At 37.0% G+C, this 23,813-nt stretch overlaps 1 protein-coding gene across 2 annotated transcripts; it reads right to left on the bottom strand.

Moving 5' to 3' along the window:
• Positions 1-14,039: 14,039 nt before the first annotated feature.
• On the bottom strand, positions 14,040-20,319 carry FABP2 (fatty acid binding protein 2). 2 transcript variants are annotated; one of them, XM_074272850.1, is made up of 4 exons: positions 20,225-20,319; positions 17,618-17,790; positions 15,306-15,413; positions 14,040-14,364 (listed from the first exon to the last, which is right to left on the bottom strand). In XM_074272850.1, the coding sequence occupies exons 1-4, from the start codon at positions 20,289-20,291 to the stop codon at positions 14,314-14,316; spliced, it is 399 nt and encodes a 132-aa protein (XP_074128951.1). In that variant the 5' UTR covers positions 20,292-20,319; the 3' UTR covers positions 14,040-14,313. The 2 variants fall into 2 exon arrangements, with proteins under 2 accessions (XP_074128951.1, XP_074128950.1); XM_074272849.1 differs by lacking the exon at positions 20,225-20,319 and having other exon boundaries at positions 17,618-17,939.
• Positions 20,320-23,813: the final 3,494 nt, after the last annotated feature.

The following is a 23,813-nucleotide window of genomic DNA, read 5'->3' as shown; positions in this document are numbered from 1 at the left end:
CTCTAGCTTCCTGTCATTCTTTTCATTCAATTCCAAAGGACACAAACACAAACACAATCATACTGTTAGGATTGGAAAGGGGACAGAAGGGGCATCTAACCTAATCCCCTCATTTTAACAGATGAGAAAAATGAAGTTCAGATAAGCTAAGTTACTTACCTAAGTTTATACAAGTATAAAGTGACACAGCCAAGGCTTGAAACCTTCTTTCTCTTTCTCCAGATTTAGTGCACGCACGCATACGTACACACACACTGACATACATAGATAATTATAGATATGTTTAGATAGATTTAGGTAGAGATAGATGGATGGATGGATAGATGGATAGATAGATGGATAAATAGGTAAACAGATAAATAGATAGAAGTTATATACTAATTATTTTTCAAGATTCTGCACATAAGATGAGGATTCAAAGATTAAAAAAAAAAAAAAAAAAAGATAGTGTCTGTCATCAGGGAGTTTACTGCAGGGAAGATCCAACCTATAAAATATGTCTACAAAAAGAGGGTGTGATGAGAAAAAAGGAGAGATCTAAAGCATTTCAGGAAAAATGAATGAATGGAGAAAGAGAATATTAACAATTCATTTTGGCATAATTAAGCCAATTATTTTAATTTATAAAATCTTTAATAAGCAGAACTCTGCTTAGGGAACTGTCCTAGGTTCTGAGCATTCAAAGACAAAATAGTCCTTACTCTCAGGAAACTTGTATACTCCTAGATTGTGGGTCATATACACAGGTAAATACATAAAAAGTATATACAAAGCAAAGATTAAATTATTTTTAGAATGAAGGAAGGCATAACCACATAGAATTAGGCCATCTCTGTAATCATAGAAACAGAAAGTGGCATGTCCTATCCATGGAACACTTAACTGCTCATCATGACTGAAAAAGAATGTATGAAAGGGCAAAATGTACTGCAAACCTAGAAGAGTAGGTAGGAGTCCAAATTGTGCAGGGTTTTAAATGTTAAGATAGTCTTTGAGTAGGTGGTTCCTGAGTTGAATAGAGAAGGACGCTGGCAGAAATGAGAAGGGGGTGTATTCCTGATGTAACAGTCATTGCAGCAAGGGTTATAAAGCTGACAAAAGCCTAGGAGTTATGTTTCTTCCTACCCTGGAAAGAGAGGAGGACTAAGAAAAGATAAGATTGGAGAGTAGGTTTCTTTTCTCTTTTCAGCTAAAAATTCAGGAATTTTTAGAAAATCTCAATAGAGATCAGTTTTTTAAAAATCTCATTTTGGAAGAAGGAGATGAAAAGGTGGAGATAAGGGGAGGTCTTTCTCCTAACACATTGAACAGTAACACAACCATAATGTGTTATGCAGCAGTTCCCTTCATCTAACCAAAGCTGAGACCATGAAAGGTGAAAGGTAAAGAGTCAAATGGGAGATATAAGACTGTGGGATTATTATTATTATTATTATTATTATTATTATTATTATTATTGGCACTCAGCTGGAACACTGAGAGAAGCATCTTACAGGAAGAACTGACAGTTCTAATCCCAATTAGTTCAGATGTATGGAACAAGAACCATTCCTAACCATGTCTCTTTATCCTGTTAAAGACTGCATCTGACTGATCTGATATTATTTCCCATGAATATCTGTAGTTAAATATACATTTGTAGATAACCCGCTTCTTGAATTTCATTTTCTCCCATTAGTTGTAGCATGAGGACATGGGGGCACTCAGGGAAGAGACCTCTTTTGGTAGAGGAACTGGAATCCCAATTCCTGAGCCCATTGTTAGAGACTTTTTTCCTCCCTAACTGGGAACACTGTCCCAAACCACTTGTATTTCATAACTATAATGCCAATGATAGGATTATTATAATCTTGAGATCTTTGAAAAATTATGGGTAGGGAAAAGGAGAGCAAAATTCCTCCTGACAAATTTCCTCCAAAAGATCCAGAAAACATACTAGATTGAACATTAATCAGGAAATCCAAGAAAAAAAACAAATCAGGATGAGTCATATTTACATCCCAGGTCAACAAAGGGATATAAGTAAAGAGATGGGTGGACAATGACAGGTGCACAAGAACTGAAGAAAACAGGTTCTGCACCAGGGCAAGAAGAGGTTATTTCAGGAAGACTTTGACTTTGTGCAGGATGTGGAACCCCACCAACTGGCAGATTGTCCTTCAGTGTGACCCACTTTGTGGTCACAGATCCGGGCAGACTAAGAAGGGGTTCTCATAGTGGGGAGCTTTAGAAGTGAGGTTTCAGGGTGAAGAGTGCTTTAGTAATTGATTAGGCACTATCTTGGGCTGTGTACTGGGATAGGAACAAGTTCAGAAGAAAACAGTAGTTATGTGGTTTTGACTCTAGGAGTTATAATTAAACCTAATAGAACACTGTTTTAGGAGCAGTTCAGGGTCTCGGTGACAACCTCCAGCCCAGTCTGAAGCCTGTAGCAATGTAACTAGGGCATGAATGCCAGATCAAATAAGAGCCTTAAGTTGTATCACTCTGAGAAATCAGAAATTTCTAGCTGACTAATAATGATTAAGTCCAGAAGCAGTCTACTGGAACTTCTAACTGGGACAATCTGATAGGAGTATTTCACAGAACTAAACTCAGATTTGGAACTTGCAAAGGTCAGACTAAAATGGAAGTAGTAAAATTTTGTCCTACATCAAACTACAATGGGAGCACTGAAAGCTTCTAGGTAAAAAAATTAAAAAAAAAAAAAGGCAAATAAACAAGCATTTATTAAGTATTTACTATATGCCAGCAACTGTACTAAGTACAATGAATACAATACAAGCAGTAAGAAAGATAGTCCCTGTCCTTAAGAAGTTTATAATCTAACATAGAAGACAACATATAAAAGGAACCCAGAAATCTGGGAATGGGTTTATAGGGTGGGAGGTGAAGCACTGAGCATGGGGACAGAGAAAATCTAAGGAAAGAGTTGGGAATAAGCCTGGAAAGCAACAAAGACATGATATTGTCCTTAAAATATAGGTTCTTGGAGGAACCAGTCAATGAGAGGAATAGGACAGAAGATGTGAGTACTTCTATTTTGTGAAATTCAGGATTGGAATGAACTTCCAAGGATGGAGAGGTTTCTGAGGAAGAAATGAAGGATATTCTGGAAAGGAATGAAAGTATAAGTAGCCTGGGCCTCTTCCTAAAAATGGAGGTTCTGAGAAGAACAAGGCAATCATATGAAGTGGGCATAAGAGTGAAGATGTATTTTACTATATAAAGTTCAAAGCTAAAGTGAGTTTCCAGAACAGAGAAGTTCCAGAGTTGTTTTTGAGATTCTGGAACAAAACACTATTCCCAAAAAAGCAGCAGAAAGATTCAAGAAGACAAAAATCTAGATTAGAGATTATTTCCAGAGTCCAACCCTAACATCAAATCTGAAATCAGGAAGTAGGCTTGAAAAATGAGGGAAAAAAAATAAAAGGAATCCAACATAAAAAAGGTATGATTGCAGGAGTGTTCAAGATATAAATAACTTTGCATTTAAAGGCCCCACCAAAAAAGAAACAAAAACAAAAACAAAAAAAAACAGCTTGGGCACAAGTCCAACCAGAATTTCTGAGATTAAAAATTAGAAATAAAAAAAAGTTTTAAAAATATTTTAAAAACCCAAATGAGAGCAGTAGAGGAAAAAAAAATGTCAGTAAATGAGAGGTATGGGAGCAAAAATTGGAAAAAGAATCAGTAGCTTAGAGTGAGAGGAACAAAGCCTAACTCAAGGGGGAGAAAAGAAACTTTCTGAAAATTAGAATTGATCAAATAGGAACTAATAACCCCTTGAGACAGAAATTTTATTTTTTAAATAAAGCAAAGTTGGAATATAATATTCAAGAAGGCAAAAGATATAGACTAATAATCAAGAATAATTTACCTGCCAAAACTGAATATAATTCTGTGGAGAGTGGGAGGAGGGATGAACATTTAATGAAATAGTGAACTATTTCTTATGAAAAAAAAAATAAATTAGATCTACACATAAATTTTGAAATACAAACACAGGAATCCAGAGAAATATTTTTTTAAAAAACATAAGCAAGGAATCATAAGAGGCTAAAAGAGGATACATAATTTGCATTTTAATGTGGAAAGAGGATACATGTATCCTTGGAATACTATCACCTTTGGAAGGAAGGCCTGGGAGTAGTTTTCTTATTCTTTTGATAATCTTTTTTTTCTTTCCCTGAGGCTTTTGGGATTGAATGACTTGTCCAGGGTCACACAGCTAGGAACCGAAGTCAGATTTGAACTGGGGTCTTCCTGACTTCAGAGCAGTGCTCTAACCCACTGCACCACCTAGCTGCCCCTATTAAGGAAAGACTGGAAAGATAATTTTAAGAAAAGATTTAAGGAAAGTGGAATATATTGGGAGGAGTGGGGAGAAGAGATTAGGGAGGAGAACTGGGAACAAAGGATGAGAAAAACGCTTAGGATACTCTAGTAGAAATCAATATAAACAAGGAGGAGTGAGTGAGAGAAGCAGGTGACACTTGTATATCTCATTTGAATTGATCAAAGGAGGGAAGAATGCACATATAGACGTAGTTGGGTACTTGATTGAACCAAAATACGATTCACTCAATAGGGAAATAGGAGGAAAAAGGGATAAGTGAAAAGGAGGAATTAAAGGTAAGGTAGATAATGAAGAAATGAGTCCTAACAAAATCAATTCTAAAAGAGTGGATTTGAAAAGTGGGTTAAAAGGAAAGTAAGAACAGAAAATTCTGGGGGAAGGAAGAGAGGAAAAGGAATAAAAGCAGATTAAACCTAACAAAACACTGAAGTTGAGCTCACTCCTTGTCTCACCATCTTCTTTACAAATTGGGGATGGGAAAGAAAGAGAAGGATAGGATGTAGGAAAATACACAATTACTACTTGCCAACCAATTCCCCTTCACAAATCAGGAAAGCTAATCTAACTGAAGCAACAAGGCACCCTGAAGGAGAATCAGGATGTCCTAGACAAATCAAATCACCACCTACCTTTCCCACCTTCTCAGACCCTAATGGAGACAGCCAAGAACCCAGAATCCAAGAACCCTAAGAATCTAATGCTTCCAGATTATTGCCCTCAATTAGTATCCTGGGAAGATTCAGCCTGGCTATTGCTCCTAAAGACCCATGGAAGAACATGTCCAGTGGCTCTGTTGTGAGGTTAAACATCAGAAACTGACAAGATTTAATAGTGAATATGACACTAAAGAAGAAGCATGATCGTGATCATTCACTTTGCTGTTATCTTCTAAGGATAATGGGAATTTTTCATGTGTGGGGTTCTGTGTGGTGATTATGATGATCTTGGGGCATCCTCCAAGTGCAGATGATCCCCACTTTATGAGGGTGGGCCTTTTTATGAAGTTAGGTGATCAGAAAACCAAATCAATATGACCTCAGGTCACCAGGAAGCTGCATCATGCATTAGTATGTTGGGTCAAGAAAGTCCAAGAAAGGAAGCTTACTTGCCTTTTTAGGAAAAAAACTAACTCAATATGGTAGTGATAGAGGAAAGTTTGTCAGATATTGATCCAATCACACTATGTTTCTCCTTTGAATTCATCATGCATATCATCACATTCATAAATCACATTCTGTCCACTAAGATTCACTTCAATTAAAGAATTAGGAGCCAATATTATAATGGGATAAAATGGCAAAATCCCCACCCTTAGGAAATTTACAATATACTAAAGCATATCTAACATATTCAGACACATGAATCATAACTTAGTACCTAGTTGATGAGCACTCACTTTGTTTCTAGATCTTTGCTACCACACAATGTGAGAGTAGCATTGGTCTTTCAGATAGGGAACATTGGGTTTCATATCCTATCAAGGTCTTGCCTAACAAGATAATCCTAGGCAAGTTCACTTACCCCTTCCTGTCCCTAGTGTGGTCACTCAGACACTGACTTCAGATCCAAAAGAGCTGATTTCATGTCATGCCTCTGATGATATTGCAAAAGTCACATAGACAACTTAGGGTCTTAGTTCCTAACTTGAAAATGGGGAGTTGAACTCAAAGTTCAGGGTTCTAGAGTTATGATCCTCTGGATGTTTTTAAAAATTTTATTGGATCTCTGTTTCCAACTTTGACCTCCTTGGGATATTACAATCAGCTGGCCAGCAGTCAGAATGGATTAATTACTTTTTAGTTACTTTAACAATTTAAAAAATATATATATTTTGAACTTAGATACACACACATACACACACACAAAAGACCATTTCCATGTATACAGTACAACATAGAGGATTCAATATAAAGCCATGAATTTCCATTTCACCTTGTTTATTCTTTTTGAAAAACTACATAATAGGTACTACATTGTTTTCAAAGTTAACTTGTTTTTCTGTGCTTTCTTCTAAGTTGTCTGTTGTTCTCTGTTTCTTCCTCCCTATCTACCCTACCCTAGAGAAGGCTATAATTTTATGTATGTACATTTATGTATGTATACACCTATCTATTTATCTAAAACTGTTATTTATCAATTCTTTCTCTGTATCTAGTTTGCTTTGTATATAATGGTTTGCCTGTGATCTTTCCCATTAGAAAACAAATTCCTGGTGGATTGAGAACAGGAACTGACATTTGCCTCTTTTTGCATCCCCAGAATTTTAGCGCAGTGTCTGGCACATAGTAGGTACTGACAGGTCAAATTTTGTAAAGCATTTCCAATAGAAATAATGTTATTTAGCCAGGAGATGGCACTCCTACACAACAATTGTAAGGGGAAACCTCCAATTTGAGACAGCAGAGGGCTCTAGATGAAATGGTGAAAATGGTTTTGGTTTCCAAAATCCATGTAATACATATCTATATCTCTACTATAAATATATAGTTAATATATATTCATCAAGCACCTACTATGTTCCAGGCACTGGGTAAAAAGTTCTAGGCATAGTAAAAGAGATAAAACTCAGTTTCTGGCTACCAGGAACTTATAATTTAATAGGGGATTTTAGCTGGGATTTCAAGGAAGTTAGAGAAGCCAGTAGGTAGAGATGAAAAGGAAGAATATTTTAAGCATGGATATCAGCCAGAGAAAATACCTGGAGCAGAAAGATGCAAGATCTTGTTCATGGAAACACAGGGGATGAGTGTCACTAGATGGAAGGGAGAAATCTGGAAAGTTAGAGTGGTGCTAATTATGAAAGGCTTTGAATGTCAAATAAAGCATTTTGTATTGGATCTTGGAGGCAATAGGGAGCCACAGGAGGTTATTGAGTAGGGGGATGACATGGTCACATTTTAGGAAAACCACTTTGATAATTGAATGAACTGGAGTGATAAGAACCTTTGATGAGAGCTCTGGATTTTGGCTATAATATTCCTAGGAGTTTTCATTTTGGGGTCTCTTTTGGAAGATAACTGGTGGCTTCCTTCAATTTTAATCTGCCTTCTGATTCTAAGATGTCTGAAAAATTTTCCTTTATGATTTCTTGAACTATATCTAGGTCCTTTTTTGTTTTGTTTTGTTAAGTAGTCCAATAATGTTTTAATTCTCTTTTCTTTCTAGGCCAGTTGTTTTTCCTATGAGATTTTTTACATTCTTTTATTTTAATTTTTTTCTTGATGTCTCAAAGTTATTAATTTCCATTTGGCCAATTCTAATTATTAAGTCATTATTTACTTAAGTTAAGGTTTGCTTTTTTTTTTTTTAAGCTATTGGTTTTCTTTTCATATTGTTCCCCTCTGAATTTTATCTTTTTTTAAACCATTTTTCCTCCATTGATCCCATTTTACTTTTAAAATAATTTCTAACTTCCTTCTTTAACTCATATGTTAACTCTTCCAGGAATTTTTGTTGGACTTGTGTCCAAGATACTTTTTTTTTTTTTTTTTTTTTTTTTTTTGCTAAGGCAATTGGAGTTAAGTGACTTGTCCAGGGTCACACAGTTAGGAAGTGTCTGAGACCGAATTTGAACTCAGGTCCTCCTGACTTCAGGACTGGTGCTGTATCTACTGCACTACCTACCTGCCTCCAAGTTACATTTTTCTTTGAGATTTTTCTTACAGATGTTTTCAGGCATTATTTCCTGTGTGTTTTGAGTTTCACTGTTGCCATAATAGGTTTTTCTGGTCATGTTTTTTTTTTTGTTCATTCTTCCAATGTACTTCTTGATTTTGATAGTTATATTATTGCTGGGCTCTGTACACTTCTGGGGAACATGTCTAATCTGAATTTCTATCCTTTTGCATCCTATTGTTTTTGTTTTGTTTTGTTTTGTTTTTTACAGCACTGACTGGAGAAATGAAAGCTATCAGTGCTTCCAAAATGGTATAGTCTGGAGTAGAGGGGGGGCGGTTTATTTCATATCCTACAAGACTCTGACTCAGGTTTGGGTCTATCAGATTATTTATCTTTCACAGTTTCAAGAGATTGCTGCTTGATTCAGACATTATTGGCCTTCTGGGAGGACCTGCAAGTTCAGAATGTCTGAATTGCAGGTTCTTCTTTGGCCTCTGATATGGCACTCAGCTCCTGAGATCAGAACCATACAGCTTATTGAAATCACTCTGTATTTAATCACAATTAGTATTTATATTGACAACTGTTCCTTTCTACTCTTCATCTATGACCCTGCACTGGATGGCAGACAACAGAGTTGCCAGATGGTCCCTACTTTGGCACCTAGGTCTGATCCCACTTTTTCACTCTAGTTCTAGTGAGTCATCCTTGTTTGCTCACTGGCAAATCAACTAATGTCCCTCATTCCTCTCTCCTACATCTATTGTGGTTTGTTCCCCTTTTGGTCAGTTTCAGTGAAAAATCTTTTTCATCTCAAGTCCATTTTTCTCTCTGTCTTGATGCCTACCTAAAAATCATCGGCCTCCACAGATGTCCAAGAAAGCTCTTAGCAAACAAGACCTAAGTTCTAGTTGCAGTGTAGGACATAGAAAAAAAAAAAAAAAAAAAAAAAAAAGAAGGAATATTTTAATGTATTTTGTTTGTGATTCTTCCAGTGCTGAGTAACATTTACCTACATATGTACAAAATGTGAGTTGGTCTGTCTACTAGAGTTGAAGGAATAAGGGCTATTCTAAACTTCTGGTTGTTTTTTGTCTTTCATTTTTGAAAAGAATCATCAACATTATGAGCTAATGTCTTATTTGTATGTGAATTGGATTTAAGCAAGGCAGAGTTGCTCAAAAATTGCCAATCTCACTTTCCCAGAGCTATCAAAGTCCAGTGGCAGGACAAAAGTCAGGACAACTGGTAATGGCTTGGGATGCAGTGGATGACCTTGGTGTCTTTGACGTCTAATCACAATACCTACTACAGCTACTTTCATAGCTGTTCGAACTAATTATTCTCATTGCCCATTTCACTGGAGGAAGTCTTCACGTGCTTGAGACAGAAACTCCACTAACTCACAAATGGGTTTTGAGGTACATTGGTTACCCTCAACTTGGGTTAGTCTAGCTACTGAGACAGTTTATTTTTCTTAATTAATTAATTAATTAAATTTTATTAATTTTATAATTATAACCTTTTTTTGACAGTACATATGCATAGGTAATTTTTTTTTTTTTTTTTTTTTTTTTACAACATTATCTCTTGTATTCCCTTCTGTTCCGAATTTTTCCCTTCCTTCCCTCCACCCCTTCCCCTAGATGGCAGGCATTCCCATACATATTAAATATCTTATAGTATATCCTAGGTACAATATATATGTGCAGAACCGAATTTTGTTGTTGTTGTTGTTGTTGCAAAGGAAGAATTGTATTCAGAAGGTAAGAAAAACAAAAAAAAATTGCTAACAGTTTACACTCATTTCCCAGTGTTCCTTTTCTGAGTGTAGCTGATTCTGTCCATCATTGATCAACTGGAACTGGATTAGATCTTCTCTATATTGAAGATATCCATTTCCATCAGAATATATCCTCATACACTATCATTGTTGAAGTGTATAGTGATCTCCTGGTTCTGCTCGTTTCACTCAGCATCGGTTGATGTAAGTCTCTCCAAGCCTCTCTGTATTCCTCCTGTTGGTCATTTCTTACAAAACAATAATATTCCATAACATTCATATACCATAATTTACCTAACCATTCTCCAACTGATGGGCATCCACTTAGTTTCCAGTTTCTAGCCACTACAAAAAGGACTGCCATAAACATTTTGGCACATACAGGTCCCTTTCCCTTCTTTAGTATTTCCTTGGGATATAAGCCCAGTAGTAGTATGGCTGGGTCAAAGGGTATGCACATTTTGATAACTTTTTGGGCATAATTCCAGATTGCTCTCCAGAATGGTTGGATTCTCTCACAGCTCCACCAACAATGCATCAGTGTCCCAGTTTTCCCACAGCCCTTCCAACATTCATCATTATTTGTTCCTGTCATCTTAGCCAATCTGACAGGTATGTAGTGGTATCTCAGAGTTGTTGCATTTCTCTGATCAATAGTGATTTGGAACACCATTTCATATGAGTGGAAATAGTTTCAATTTCATCATCTGAAAAATTGTCTGTTCATATCCTTTGACCATTTTTCAATTGGAGAATGGCTTGATTTCTTATAAATTAAAGTCAATTCTCTATATATTTTGGAGATGAGGCCTTTATCAGAACCTTTAACTGTAAAAATGTTTTCCCAATTTGTTACTTCCCTTCTAATCTTGTTTGCATTAGTTTTGTTTGTACAAAAGCTTTTTAATTTGATGTAATCAAATTTTTCTATTTTGTGATCAATAATGATCTCTAGTTCTCCTTTGGAAACAAATTCCTTCCTCCTCCACAAGTCTGAGAGGTAAACTATCCTATGTTCCTCTAATTTCTTTATGCCTAAATCATGGACCCATTTTGATCTTATCTTAGTATGTGGTGTTAAATGTGGGTCCATGCCTAGTTTCTGCCATACTAAATTCCAGTTTTCCCAGCAGTTTTTGTCAAATAATGAATTCTTATCCCAAAAGTTGGGATCTTTGGGTTTGTCAAACACTAGATTGCTATTTTTATTCACGATCTTGCCCTGTGAACCTAACCTATTCCACTGATCAACTAGTCTATTTCTTAGCCAATACCAAATGGTTTTGGTGACTGTTGCTTCATAATATAGTTCTAGATCAGGTACAGCTAGACCACCTTCATTTAATTTTTTTTCATTACTTCCCTTGAAATTCTCGACCTTTTGTTGTTCCATATGAATTCTGTTGTTATTTTTTCTAGGTCATTAAAATAGTTTCTTGGGAGTCTGATTGGTATAGCACTAAATACATAGATTAATTTAGGGAGTACTGTCATCTTAATTATATTCGCTCGGCCTATCCAAGAGCACTCAATGTCTTTCCAATTATTTAAATCTGACTTTATTTTTGTGGCAAGTGTTTCGTAATTTTGCTCATATAATTCCTGACTTTCCTTTGGTAGATAGATTCCCAAATATTTTATACTATTGAAAGTTATTTTGAATGGAATTTCTCTTTGTATCTCTTGCTCTTGGATTGTGTTGGTAATGTATAAAAATGCTGAGGATTTATGTGGATTTATTTTGTATCCAGCAACTTTGCTAAAGTTCTGAATTATTTCTAATAGCTTTTTAGCAGAGTCTTTGGGGTTCTCTAAGTATACCATCATGTCATCTGCAAAGAGTGATAGTTTGATTTCCTCATTTCCTACTCTAATTCCATGAATCTCTTTCTCGGCTCTTATTGCCGACGCTAGCGTTTCTAGTACTATATTGAATAGTAATGGTGATAGTGGGCAACCTTGTTTCACTCCTGATCTTACAGGGAAAGGTTCCAGTTTATCGCCATTACATATAATGTTTACTGACGGTTTAAAATATATGCTCCTTATTATTTTAAGGAATAGTCCATTTATTCCTATACTCTATGAGGGTGTGGTGAATGTACATGCTACAGCTTCTTGGAGCCATAGGTGAAAGTTGAGTGAATCAGGTGGACATCAAAGATAGATGGGCAGTCATGAAAAGGACTCAGCAAGCCCTTACACTACAGTTGCAAGTCCTCTTGAATATTTTGCACCTCCATACATTTCTTTCTTCAGGTTATCAGGAAGAAATATAGATTATTTGAAAAACTGAAAGATATACTTACAAGAAAAATAAGGAAAAAAGCAGATTTGAAGAGGCAGAGGGAATTCTTACCTATATCAGAAGGTTAGAGGGTAGAGAACTATGCTTCAGAGAAAGAAGAGAAGAATAGCCAATGAACATTTGAAATTCTTGGTAATTTAACAGGGTTGAACAAGTTGATTCCTGTTTTTTTAGACAGGGATCTTTCTAATGGATTGAAACACAGGCATTTGGATTCTTGCTAAGGAGTAAACAAACACTGGGTGGGTTGGTTCCTGTGACATGGAAGTTGTATTAAAAACCATTGGTCAGTGGGAGTGATAAAGATGGATTATTTTGGGGCAATCAGATCTAGAGATGTCGCCCTGCTCACTTAGTTTTGGACCCTTCTCTTTTAGAATTCTTTTCTAGACTTCCTAAGTTCTGCTTCCATGTTTTTGAACTCCATAATTTCTTCATCTGATAATCATTTATTCATCTTATGACTTTTGATCACCTTCCCCCCATCACTCTGTCAAATCTAATTTTTATTTTCACTGTGACTTCCAATCCCTTCATCTCTCAGTTCTTTCCTAGGCTATCATTACTGCACAGGCTATATTCCCCCCCCCCCCTTCTCCCTTTTCCTACCCTTCAATCCTGAATTATCATTATCATTCACCTCCTACACTCCTGTTACTATGCTTCTAAATAGATCTGGAGATCACAAAACAGTACTGACTGGTTTCACTACAAATAATTGTTTTCTAATATCACATTATATGTTAGTACAGCAAAACAATCATTTACTCTTCCTTAAAGGATTGGTCATACCACTCTCCATGGTGATTTTTTTTTTTTTTTGGTCTCTTCTTTAAACCTCCCCCAACACCCCCTTCATTCTCCACTCCCCATAGCTGAAGAGGTCACCTCATACTTCACTAAAAAGATTGAGGCAGAGTTCCATCTTCTCACATCACTCAGATATTTTCTTCTACTCTTCTTTCAACCCTTACTTGCAGGAAGACAAGACAAAGCCCTCTACATGTACTCTTGATTTTAACCTTTCCTTCTTTTTAACAAGATGCTCTCATGATTACTCCTATTCTCTGGCTAATCTTTACCCCTTCACAAATTCTAAGATTTAGACACTGGCCTATTGACAATTTCTCACACATGACACTCTCTCCTATTCCTATGCCTTTGCATTGTTTCTCATGCTTGTAATATTCTACTCCTTCTGCCTCTTAATTTCCCTTTAAATTTCAACTCAAATCCCACATGAAACCTTTTCCAGACAACTCCCCTTCCTTCCTTCCCATCTGCAAATATTTTCCCTATGAAGCCAGGGTATCACTTTTCAATTACCCTGTTAATATCTTGTATATGTTTTACACATTCCTCCCCTACTCTTAAAGCATAAGATTCTGAGAACAAGTGCTGTTCTTTATATTCCCAGGGTGTAGAACAGTGAGGGGCACATAGTAACAGCTTAATAAATGCTTGTTGACTGAATGGATTTCAGGTGTGGAAGGAAGGAACTTAATTTTCCTACTTTCATCCCATTGATCCTACCTCCTTAAAAGAGTCAATGACAGTTTAGAATATAAGCAAATGTGTGTGGGTGGTGTGTGCTTGACTACTAAGCCTGAGAAAAGCCTCAGGCCCTTAGCAACCTTCTATCGTTTGGCTGTTTCCTTCCCAGAGTTCAGGTAATTAAAGAGTAATCCTTAGAAATGAATGTTTCCAGCCTCGCTAGCTTCCTTGTGAGTTACTGGAAGAGGTGCCATTTGAGTCAACCTTTAGAGGATGAGTAGAATTCAACAGGCAAAAGAAGGGGAGGAGAAATATTCTAGTTATAGAGAATGGAATGAACAAAGGCTTGGACTTGAAAGAAAATAAAATATGCAGAAGGGCAACATGTCTGTTTCATTTGTTCTTTCACTCAACAAGCATATTGAACATTCACTCCATGTAAGACCCCATTTGTTTCTTTGTCAATGAAGTCAGAATGAAAGAATTTGGCCGCTTTTATTTTCTTTTAAAAAAAATATGGTACATGTTTACTTGGTGACAATGGCATACTGTAATAGTGGAAGAGATGTATGCAAAACAAAGTGACTTTTGCTTCTTTTCTTTTGGTGAGATTGAACCTCTCATAGGGTCAGTCAATGGATACAGGAGAGGGAATCCAGCAGTAACTTTTTAGTTTATGGGCAAAAAAAAATCAAAACCAAAAACCAGCTGCTTTGGAAGTGCTTTGGATCATGCACGCCAGAATGACTTTCAAGCTCTTTTGAAGATTCTCTTGGCTTCCACACCTTGGTATGTATAGGTCTGAAAGTTAACAACATGGAAATGACTCTTGTTAAAATTTACATTTTAACAAGTGAGAGGAAGTGAATGAGGGGGAAATCAATACTGATCAAAAATTTAAAAAATAAATTAATAGTAAATACTCTTTCTATTTGGTGGTAGAAGTTCATATAGAAAAGAGAAATATTCACTTCTTAAGAGATTTACTTTTTATACTACATTCACTTTATGTATATATTAATCTATTTGCAATCCTTGTAATAAGTACTTGTACTCCAAAATACCTTGATAATGAAAGCAAAAAAGAAACAAGCACTTATTAAGCACCTACCATATGCCAGGCAACATGCTAAGTACTTTATAATTATTGTCTTGTTTGAGGTTGGTGCTAGTATTATTCCCATGTCATGGCTGAGGAAACTGAATCAGGCAGATGTTAAGAGATTTGCCCAGTGTTACACAATTAGTAGGTATTGATTCTAAGGAATGAACAAGGTTTCAACAGGCATTCATTAACTCATGCTTATTATATGTGAAATCATCATCTCAATGGAATACTGGATGACTCCAAGCATTCTGGGTTTTGTCAGGGTGGCCATCTTTTTATCACAGTAGTTAAGGGTCCTAAAGAATTGTCATGGCTGAAAAATTCATCCCTTTGTAGTCAACTCTAAAATCAACCTCTCTGACTCAATCTGGTTGATCCTCAAATGATTAGAGCAGAGTCATTGCCATATGCAAAGACTTTTCACAGTTGGCAGAACCTGCTTGGCCCTCATTTACAGGGCCCTCAACAATACAAGGTTCCTGGACCTTCTCTGAGGTATCAGAGAAGACTTTTCTTTACTATGTAATCATAAATAATGATAACACAATTCAACAGGCATAAGCTTCAAGATTTTCTAGTTGTTAAGACTTTTTTATTCTTTCTAGAATATCCTATGATTTTTAAAGAAACTTACCTGGATTAGTTCATCCCCAACAATTTCTCTGACAGCGTTCAGTTCATTTCCATTATCCACACGTTTGAATCTGCCAACAAGCTTGTTTCCTTCCAAGTTCCAAGATCCCTGCACATAAAACGAAATGCATTTGGGACATTTTAGAAAACAGCAAACTTTGTTTATTCCAAAAATTAAGACAGCCACTCATCTCCCCTACCCATAGAATGTCATTATGAGATTAATGAATTAATCAACAAGGATTTTTTAAGTACATATTATGTGCTAAATCCTGGGAATTCAAGTACAAAGAATAAAATAATCCCTATTCCCACAACCAATATATGCTTATGTATATACATATAAACCTATATTAATTCACACATGTATATATATATGTATATATATATGCATATATATATATATATATATATATATATATATATATACTATAATGCATATATGTACATACACACATAAGTTGATAAGTACAAATAAATACAAAGCAAATAGATGAAAACTAGATGGGTAGAGGATTCTAGAAACAGGGAATCCAGAAATGCTTTATGCAGAAGATGGTGGTTGAGCTAAAACTTTAATAGTAATAATAATAACTAACATTTATATAGTGTTTTAAGGTTTGCAAAGCACTTACAAATACTTTCTTATTTAATTCCTCTAACAACCCTGAGAAGAAGGTGGCATTATTGTTATTCCCATCATATATAGACCAGGAAATACAGAATCACACAATTAGTTAAGTGTCTGAATTCAGATTTGAACTCAGGTCTTATTAACACCAGGTCTAGGGCTCTAGTCAGTGTACCACTCAGCTAAAGAAAGAGAGGGACTTTATAAGAAGAAGGTAAGGAGGGAGTGCATTCCTTTTATTTAGTCCATAGGTGCACACATGGGGAGTGGAGTGTTCTGGGTAAAGAACAGCAAGAAGATCAGTTTTCTGCATCACAGAGCATGGGAAAGGGAACAATGCTTAAGGAAGGTGGAAAAAATAGATGGAGGCCAAAGTGTATGAGGCTTTAGAAACTAGACAGAGGACTTTATATTTTATTCCTGGTTCAGCCACTTAGCATCAACATTGATACTAGTTTTTCACTGCCAATGTTCACATTTATATTACAGTAATTTTCTTTCCCAAGTAAAATAATGGAATGGCAAGTTGAATTTCCTGGAAAATGAAAACAAAGTTATTTTCATATACTCCTGTGAGATAAACAGTGGGGTGTCCTGGAAAGAATACTGAACTGAAAATCAGGAAACCTGGGTTTGAATCTCTAAGGAGACATGGCTCTGTGTCCCTACACATGCCCCTTTCCTGCTCAGTAAGATAAGGTCAACCTGCATGACCCTGCCAAGTAAAGAAGCCTAGGATTCAAATGAAGGCTGTAAGGCTCTTGTCAAGATGCAAGTTGATTCTTCCCCCTAAGTTTTCTCAATTCTTCAATAGGTGGGAGTCTCTGAATGGCACAATTTGATGATGTTTCCAAGAGAAAACATCCAAGAGGCAAATTAACCAAAAGAAAATACTCAAAATAGAAACAGCCATCATGAGGACTTTTTTTTTTTTTTTTTTTTTAATGCAATCAGCAGCAAAGAATAAAATCCCATGGTACTAGCTGTTTGTTAATTACAAAGAAATATTTGACTTGATAGAGTCAAACTTGAATTCTCCTCCAAATGAGGGTTACTCCTGCCTCATTAAAAAGATCATGGTATACCTTGATGGATATAACAATAAAAAGGGGAAAAAATTGGCATTCCTTGTAACAGAGGGTGAGTCCTCCAAGTGTTGCTGCTTGTCAGGGTACATGTTGCATGGCCTCAGTAGAATGTATGTGGTTTGACATTTTTGTCTGTATCTGTGGTGCTTTACATAGTACCTGGCACACAGTAGGCATTCAACAAATGTGCATTGAATTGAAGGAGATAAGTATTAATTTAGTGGGTTTCAAAAGTAATTAAATTCCAAAAAATCATTGAGGGCAACATGGCCATGAATCAAGATGGGAAGAAGATAGGAAAAGTATTACTAAATTAAAGTATATTTTAGGAACAAATGATCTTGGCTTCCATCCTTTCTGTATCATAGATCTCCTGCTTTCTTAAGATACAATGGAGTCAAAATAAATGCTTGTTAATTGAAACAAATTAAAATTTAAAAACAGTGAATGAAAGGAGAGTAATTAATAATAGGCCTGAATAGATAGATTAGGGCTGATTGTGAAGAATTTTAAAGGGGAAATAGAAGAGTTTATGGGAAATTAGTTTTATGTGGTATAGAAAAAAGGGGGTGTTTTCAGGAACAAACTACTTACATGGAGTTCTGTTCCATCAGCCAAGCTGTATGAAAAGTTGACTCCAAACTCAAACTCTATATCTACAGTTCGGAATGTGCTGGATTCATGGACAGTCATCTTATTTCCTGTTTGGGTAATTGTTATCTTCAAGTTGTCATGGGCTGCAAGCTTTCTTTTGACCATGTTGATGCCTATGAAATCAAAAACATGACAGCTTTCAAATGAAAGTTCCTTAGATCTGCATCCTGTCAGACTTTCCTTGTGAGGTAAGGACATTTAACAGGAGAATAAACACATTAATTTCCTGTAAGAAGCCTCATACGGTACCTCAGTATGTATGAGTGTGTGTGTGTGTGTGTGTGTGTGTGTGTGTGAAAGAGAGAGAGAGGGAGAAAGAGAGAGAGAGAGAGAGAGAGAGAGAGAGAGAGAGAGAGAGAGAGAGAGAGAGAGAGAGAGAAGAGAGAGACAGAGACAGAGACAGAGAGAAAGAGAGAGAGAGAGAGAGAGAGAGAGAGAGAAGAGAGAGAGAGAGAGAGAGAGAGAGAGAGAGAGAGAGAGAGAGAGAGAGAGAGAGAGAGAGAGAGAGAGAGAGAGAGAGAGAGAGAGAGAGATGAGAGAGAGAGAGAGAGAGAGAGAGAAAGAAAGAAAGGCAGGCAGAGACACAGATGAGAGGGGGGAGGGAGAGAAGGGGATGAAAGAAAAGGGGGAGAGGGGGAAACAGAGAGACAGAAAGATAGAGAGAGGGAAGAGAGAAATGTGACCTTGGAGTGGATACGTGGCTGCTTAGCTGTTTTTTCTGTCCTCCACCAGGTTCTATATCTGATAGGCTCAATTTACAGTTGGAAATACTCAAAAGCCAGCAAATCTAGCGTCTTCATTTTACCAACAAGGAAACTAAGGCACACAAAAATCAAGAGCTTGCTCAAGGTCACAACTAGAAAGTTATTTAAAGCAGAATTTGAATCTTCTTCCTAACTTGAAAAGCAGTGCTCAGCTATTCAATAATGTGAAATTAATTTACTTCTGGCAGGCACCAGACTAAGTACTTTACAGATATCTCATTTGACATTCACAACAATTCTGAGGTGTAGGTGCTGTTATTATCCTCATTTTACAGCTTAATAAAAAACAAAAAACTGAGTTAGGCAAAGAGGTGAAAACTTGCCCAAGGACACACATCTTAGTAAATGTTTAAAGCCAGTTCTGGACTCAGTTTTTCCCAACTCCACATCCAGCACTCCTTTCACCCAACCACCAGATGTGTTCAAAGGGCACAGAGAATAGTGTGATTTGTCTGCTTGTATAGATTATATGGTGATATGATACATGGAGACAAAGCTCATGATCAGCACTTAAAACAATTAACAGAACAGTCCAAGAAGCTTTCATCCCCTGATCCCCCTTCTAGATGACAGAACATTTCATTCTTCCTAAAGTAAGACTGAATTGCGTCTCATTCCTTGAATGAGATACATTACTAGGACAAAGCTTTTCAGCAGGGTGCTGATATCTGGGTGCTGAGCCACATGGCTCATTCCTGCTCCCTCATTGATCCTGGATCACCAAACCTAGGTTCCATCACCCTGGTGCCCTCTCTGAAGGATCATCTTTGTCCTTAAACAGTGGAATGGCACTTGTCAGTCTTTTTGTTGTTTTACCATTCTTACTTTTCCAACTTGATTCATCCTTCATCAGATAGTCCTTGGAGTTGCCCTCCAATCAACCCAATCAATTCTTTTTGCCTCAGGTGAAAATAATTCCTAATAATGGCTCTGCCCTAATGAGTTATTATTCCCCTCTCTCCCCTTTCTTCATCAACAAGAGAAAGGGCCCCCCCCCCAAAAAAAAAAATCACAGGTTTGTAGAGATAGCTAAAAATCCAATCAGTGAGAAATTGGAAGAGAGCTTTCCCTTTCAACCTCTTTACTTTTTGTAAATTGCACAGGCTGGATGAAATAATCTTTAAGATCCTTTGCAGTTTTAAAATAATGCTCATTTCCTCTTTCTTTTCCTTTTTTCTTTCCCCTTTTCTTCCTGCCTTCTTTCCATCCCTCCTTATTTCTGTCCTTCTTGTCTCTCTGATTTCTTCCTGATAATATTCTCTTCTCCTTCCAACTGTTACCATAATCTACTAACACCTCTTTCTTTCTTTCTCTCTCTCTCCCTCTCTCCCTCTCTCCCTCTTCCATTAAATGATTTGCCCCAGGGTCACACAGCTAGGTAGGGATTGTTAAGTGTCTGAGGTAAAATTTGAACTCAGGTCCTCCTGACTTCAGGGCTGATGCTCTATCCACTATGCCACCTAGCTGCCCTTCACTACCATCTGTTTCTAAATAGCTGAGGGAATTTGGTAAATTACTGGCACATTCTTGAAGTCAGAAAGGGTTGGGACTAGCAGCAGCCCTGAAAATAAATAACTAGCCAGCAAAACCTACCCTTCTGAAAAAATCAGCAGGAAATTATAAAGATTAAAGCTTGACACCATCCTTAGGTGACTTGGAAACAAACAATAAATAGCACAAGAAAACCCAGAAGAATGAGTAGCATGAACAGGCTGAGTATCTGGCCTATTCATCTGGCCTCTTAGGTTGGGAAGGGATTTGCTGCTAAAAAATAAACTCTTACCCATTTTTTCCATGAACTGGTCATAGTTCTCATTGCGGTCCACCTTCCAAGTCCCATCAAATGCCATGTTTCCAAGTGTTCTTTCCCTCCTTGGCCAGAAATACAAGACTGGGTTTTAAGGAGCATTTATTCTTTTGCTTATCTGGGAATCAATTCGTACAATGATGTGGCTGTCTAAAGTTCACTGAGCTACATCAAAGATAAGCTTTGGGGTGGTGCCTTCTTTTAACATATCCCCCAAAATGGTCTGAAACTTCACTCATTTGCAACACAGGAGAATATATATCTCTAATAAAAAACTAGAGGTCTATTTATTTCAGAAATTATCACATGTTTGGACAACATATTATAAGTGTGTGTGTGCGTACATGTGTGTGTGTCAACTGGTTTCTAGAACCACTTCTTCCTTTTCCACAGCCTCCAATCCAAAATAAGGCTGATAATATCCAAGAATTATTGGAATAATCTTTTCTGAATGCTTTGATTGTTGAGATACTTTGGGAGAAACTAGAGTGTTTTATCATTGAATTTGGAAACAAGAAAACTTGGGCTGCACTCTTAACTCAGACATTTGTTAACTGTGTCATCCTGAGCAAGTGTCTCAACATTTTTGGCCCTGTTCCTTCCTCTGTAAAATGGATGGGTTGGTATAAATTTTCTTTATCTCTAAATCTATGCTCCTGTGCTCGTTGAGGCAAGTATCTAAGGGAAGGACACTGACATTTTTATTCTTCATATGTGAAACTAATGTTAGTGATGGTGGTTCCCTTGGAGATGGAAGTGGTTGGAGTGAACACTCCTTCATCAAATTTGTGTGAAGCTGTGGTCAACCAAAGTTAGAATCAAAGGAATAACTTGAAGGAGATCTTTGGCCTGGCACTGTATCACATACTATGATGGATGGAGGCTTGTGCCTCCAACTGAGTGTGGAGACCACAAGAGGCATTGTTCTTTATTATACCCAATGATGCCCCAGGCCTTACTGGTTCTGGGCTTCCAAGGAAATATCATGATAATGGAAAGAACATGTGCTTGGAGTCAGATGTGACTTCTGACAGTTATTGCCTCTGTAACTATTCATAAATATGTACCATAACATATAATCATAACCATAAAACATACACATAAACATGTGTTTCTGGTAATTCTGTGTGGCACTAGGTCAGAGCTCACAGTGATATTTCCAAATAAAATCCTGACTGAAAAAAAAGCCTCTCTATGACTCAGTTTTCTCATGTGTAAAACAAAAGATTTAGACAAGATGGCCCTGATAATTCAAAATCAGTGATCCTATGAGCTCAGGTTAGTCATTTAACTACTTAGAGTCTGATTTTCTTCATCTGTGAAATAAAAGGGTTAGACTAAATGACTCTTGAAGTTCCTGCCCATTTTAAAGAGGAAGATCCTCTTTAGGTTACAAAATTATGTCTTGTATAAGAGGTATATTTTTCTGCCTCCCCGCTGTAGCCAATCAAGGTTAGAACTTTGTGTGGGAATTCAGTATAAATCGGCTAAACTTGAAAAGGAGGGTCATTGTCCTTTCCACTCTGTGTCCCTCCCCAAGGTAATTAACTTGTAAAACAAGTCTTTACTAATAGAGGATTGTATACTCAGCAGTCCCAGAAAAGGCAAAGATCCCTGCATTTACTAAATGCAGTCATTTGCTCTAATGTATTTCTACTGGGTGGTAATCAGGACTTTATTGTGCCAACATGTCACTTGGGCAAAGGTTTTAGGGATGGTATATCACCGTGGCATCCCTGCATCTTGACAAGTCCTCTAGAGAAGGGCAAAAGGAGCAGATTACCTATGGGCCAATGGAGCATGATTTTGGGGTTGGGTTTCAAAAGCTGAATAGCAATTCATGGTTTGGAAAAGCTTCATTAACTTGAGGTAGTTGGGTCAAATGTCTGTATTCTGAAGGGAATTCCCAAAGTTTGGAGCGACCCTTCTATGAAGCTTGCTTCTATACCTTTATGCATTTGCAATTTTATTGATTTAGATATTCCTTTCTCCTAGTACATTTTGCAATTCCATCCTGTAAGCCTTCTCATCCCCTGTGATTCCTGTCTATGTCTTTTCATAAATATTCTATAGATATAGTGTACTCCTAGAGGAAATAGCATCAATCTTGGCATTAGGAGTAACCTAGGAGTAAATATGGCCACTGTCTCTTAGAAGCCATAGGAAATGTACTTACACTCTTTGAAAAATTGCCTAATTGGCAAAAGAAGGGTCCTGGAATCATAGATCTAGAACATCTAGAGCTCTGGAGATCATTGAGCCCAATTGCTTCACTCTATGAGTGAAGGAAAATCAGAGAATTTAAGTGACTTAACTAGAGTCACAAAGCTAGGAAGTGCCTAAAATGGGATTTGTACTTATGTCTTGCAGAGTTGAAGCCCAAGGCTCTATTCATTATGCCATACCATCTCTTTTTCTTCTAAAAAGCAGTTAAGAAGTCCTATCTGTGGCCAGTAGCATTATTCACAAGTCTCAGTTCATTCTGGACTTTGGTTTGCTGACAAAATAGTTAAAGGAAGCTGGAATTAGAATAAGTAGGTTGGTTTTGATTCTTGACTCTGAGAGGCTATGTGGTATAATAGTAAGGTGGTAGACCCAAGAGTTAGAAAGAACAGGATTTAACTCCCACTTCAGATACTTAAAAGCTGTATGATCCTGGACAAATCACTACTCTGAGTTTTAGTTTCTTCATTAGTAAATATGAGGTCAGATGTGATTATGTCCAAAATCTCTTCCAACTCTAATTCTATGTCTCTTATTTTATAAATTTAGCAACCGAGTCTGAGTGACTTATCTCAGATCACATAACTAGTAAGCTTCAAAATCAGGATCCAAATTTAGGTCCCCTGATTTTGGCTTAGGCACTATATCCACCTTACCAAGCAGTTGATAATGTCTGTAATACATGCTTCACAAAGTTGCTGTATGGCTCATATGAAACAATACACGTGAAGTACTCTGCAGCCTTGGAAAGCTTTACAAAATGTCAGCTGTGATTAAAGAATGGCTCTATCCAAATCATGAAAGGCTTCCTCCATGCTTTTTAATGTTGTGTGGAGATCAGAACAACTCTTGGACCTTGTAGTAGTCTATGAAGGGACAGAGCTCTGAGGACCTGGGCTGAAATCTCTCCTTAACCATTCATTGCCTTTGTAACTGGATAAATCACTATATCCAGAGGCCTCAGTGCTTCATTTGTGAAATTAGGGGATTGAACTTGATAGCCCTTTCCATTCGGGATCTAGAATCCTCTGTTCTCTCAGTCTTGATATTTATGTAACCAGGGGCTCAAGCTCATTTGCATAAAGTGCTCCTCAACTGGTGGACACTGATAGCTCAGTGGTCCAGTCCAGCATGAAAGATGGAATTGGTGAGACATTGGAAGAAGAAAAATCCTTATTCTTCTGGCTTCCAGATTCAAGAGAGTAGACATGAGGTTTGAGATTCTCCTTAGAGCGGGGTTTCTGAAGAAGAGAAAGACTCATAAGAAGCCAACATGTAGAGGAGCTCAGGAATGGAGCATCAACTAATCAATCTGCAACAAGGACAGTTTCATGCAAATGCG

This window comes from Sminthopsis crassicaudata, chromosome 6 (assembly GCF_048593235.1).
Source record: "Sminthopsis crassicaudata isolate SCR6 chromosome 6, ASM4859323v1, whole genome shotgun sequence".
NCBI lineage: Eukaryota > Metazoa > Chordata > Mammalia > Dasyuromorphia > Dasyuridae > Sminthopsis > Sminthopsis crassicaudata.
The sequence above is the reverse complement of the archived record's forward strand: the minus strand, read 5'-3'. Positions and strand labels throughout refer to the sequence as shown.

Bases quoted from the DNA above. Each gene is read 5' to 3' on its own strand.
- FABP2 (XM_074272849.1), bottom strand. From the start codon at position 17,875: ATGTCCTTACCTCACAAGGAAAGTCTGACAGGATGCAGATCTAAGGAA. The intron at 15,414-17,617 runs GTAAGTAGTTTG...TTTTATGTGCAG, and splicing joins CTGATGGAACAGAACTCCAT to GGATCTTGGAACTTGGAAGG. The intron at 14,365-15,305 runs GTAAGTTTCTTT...GTTAACTTTCAG, and splicing joins TTGGGGATGAACTAATCCAG to ACCTATACATACCAAGGTGT.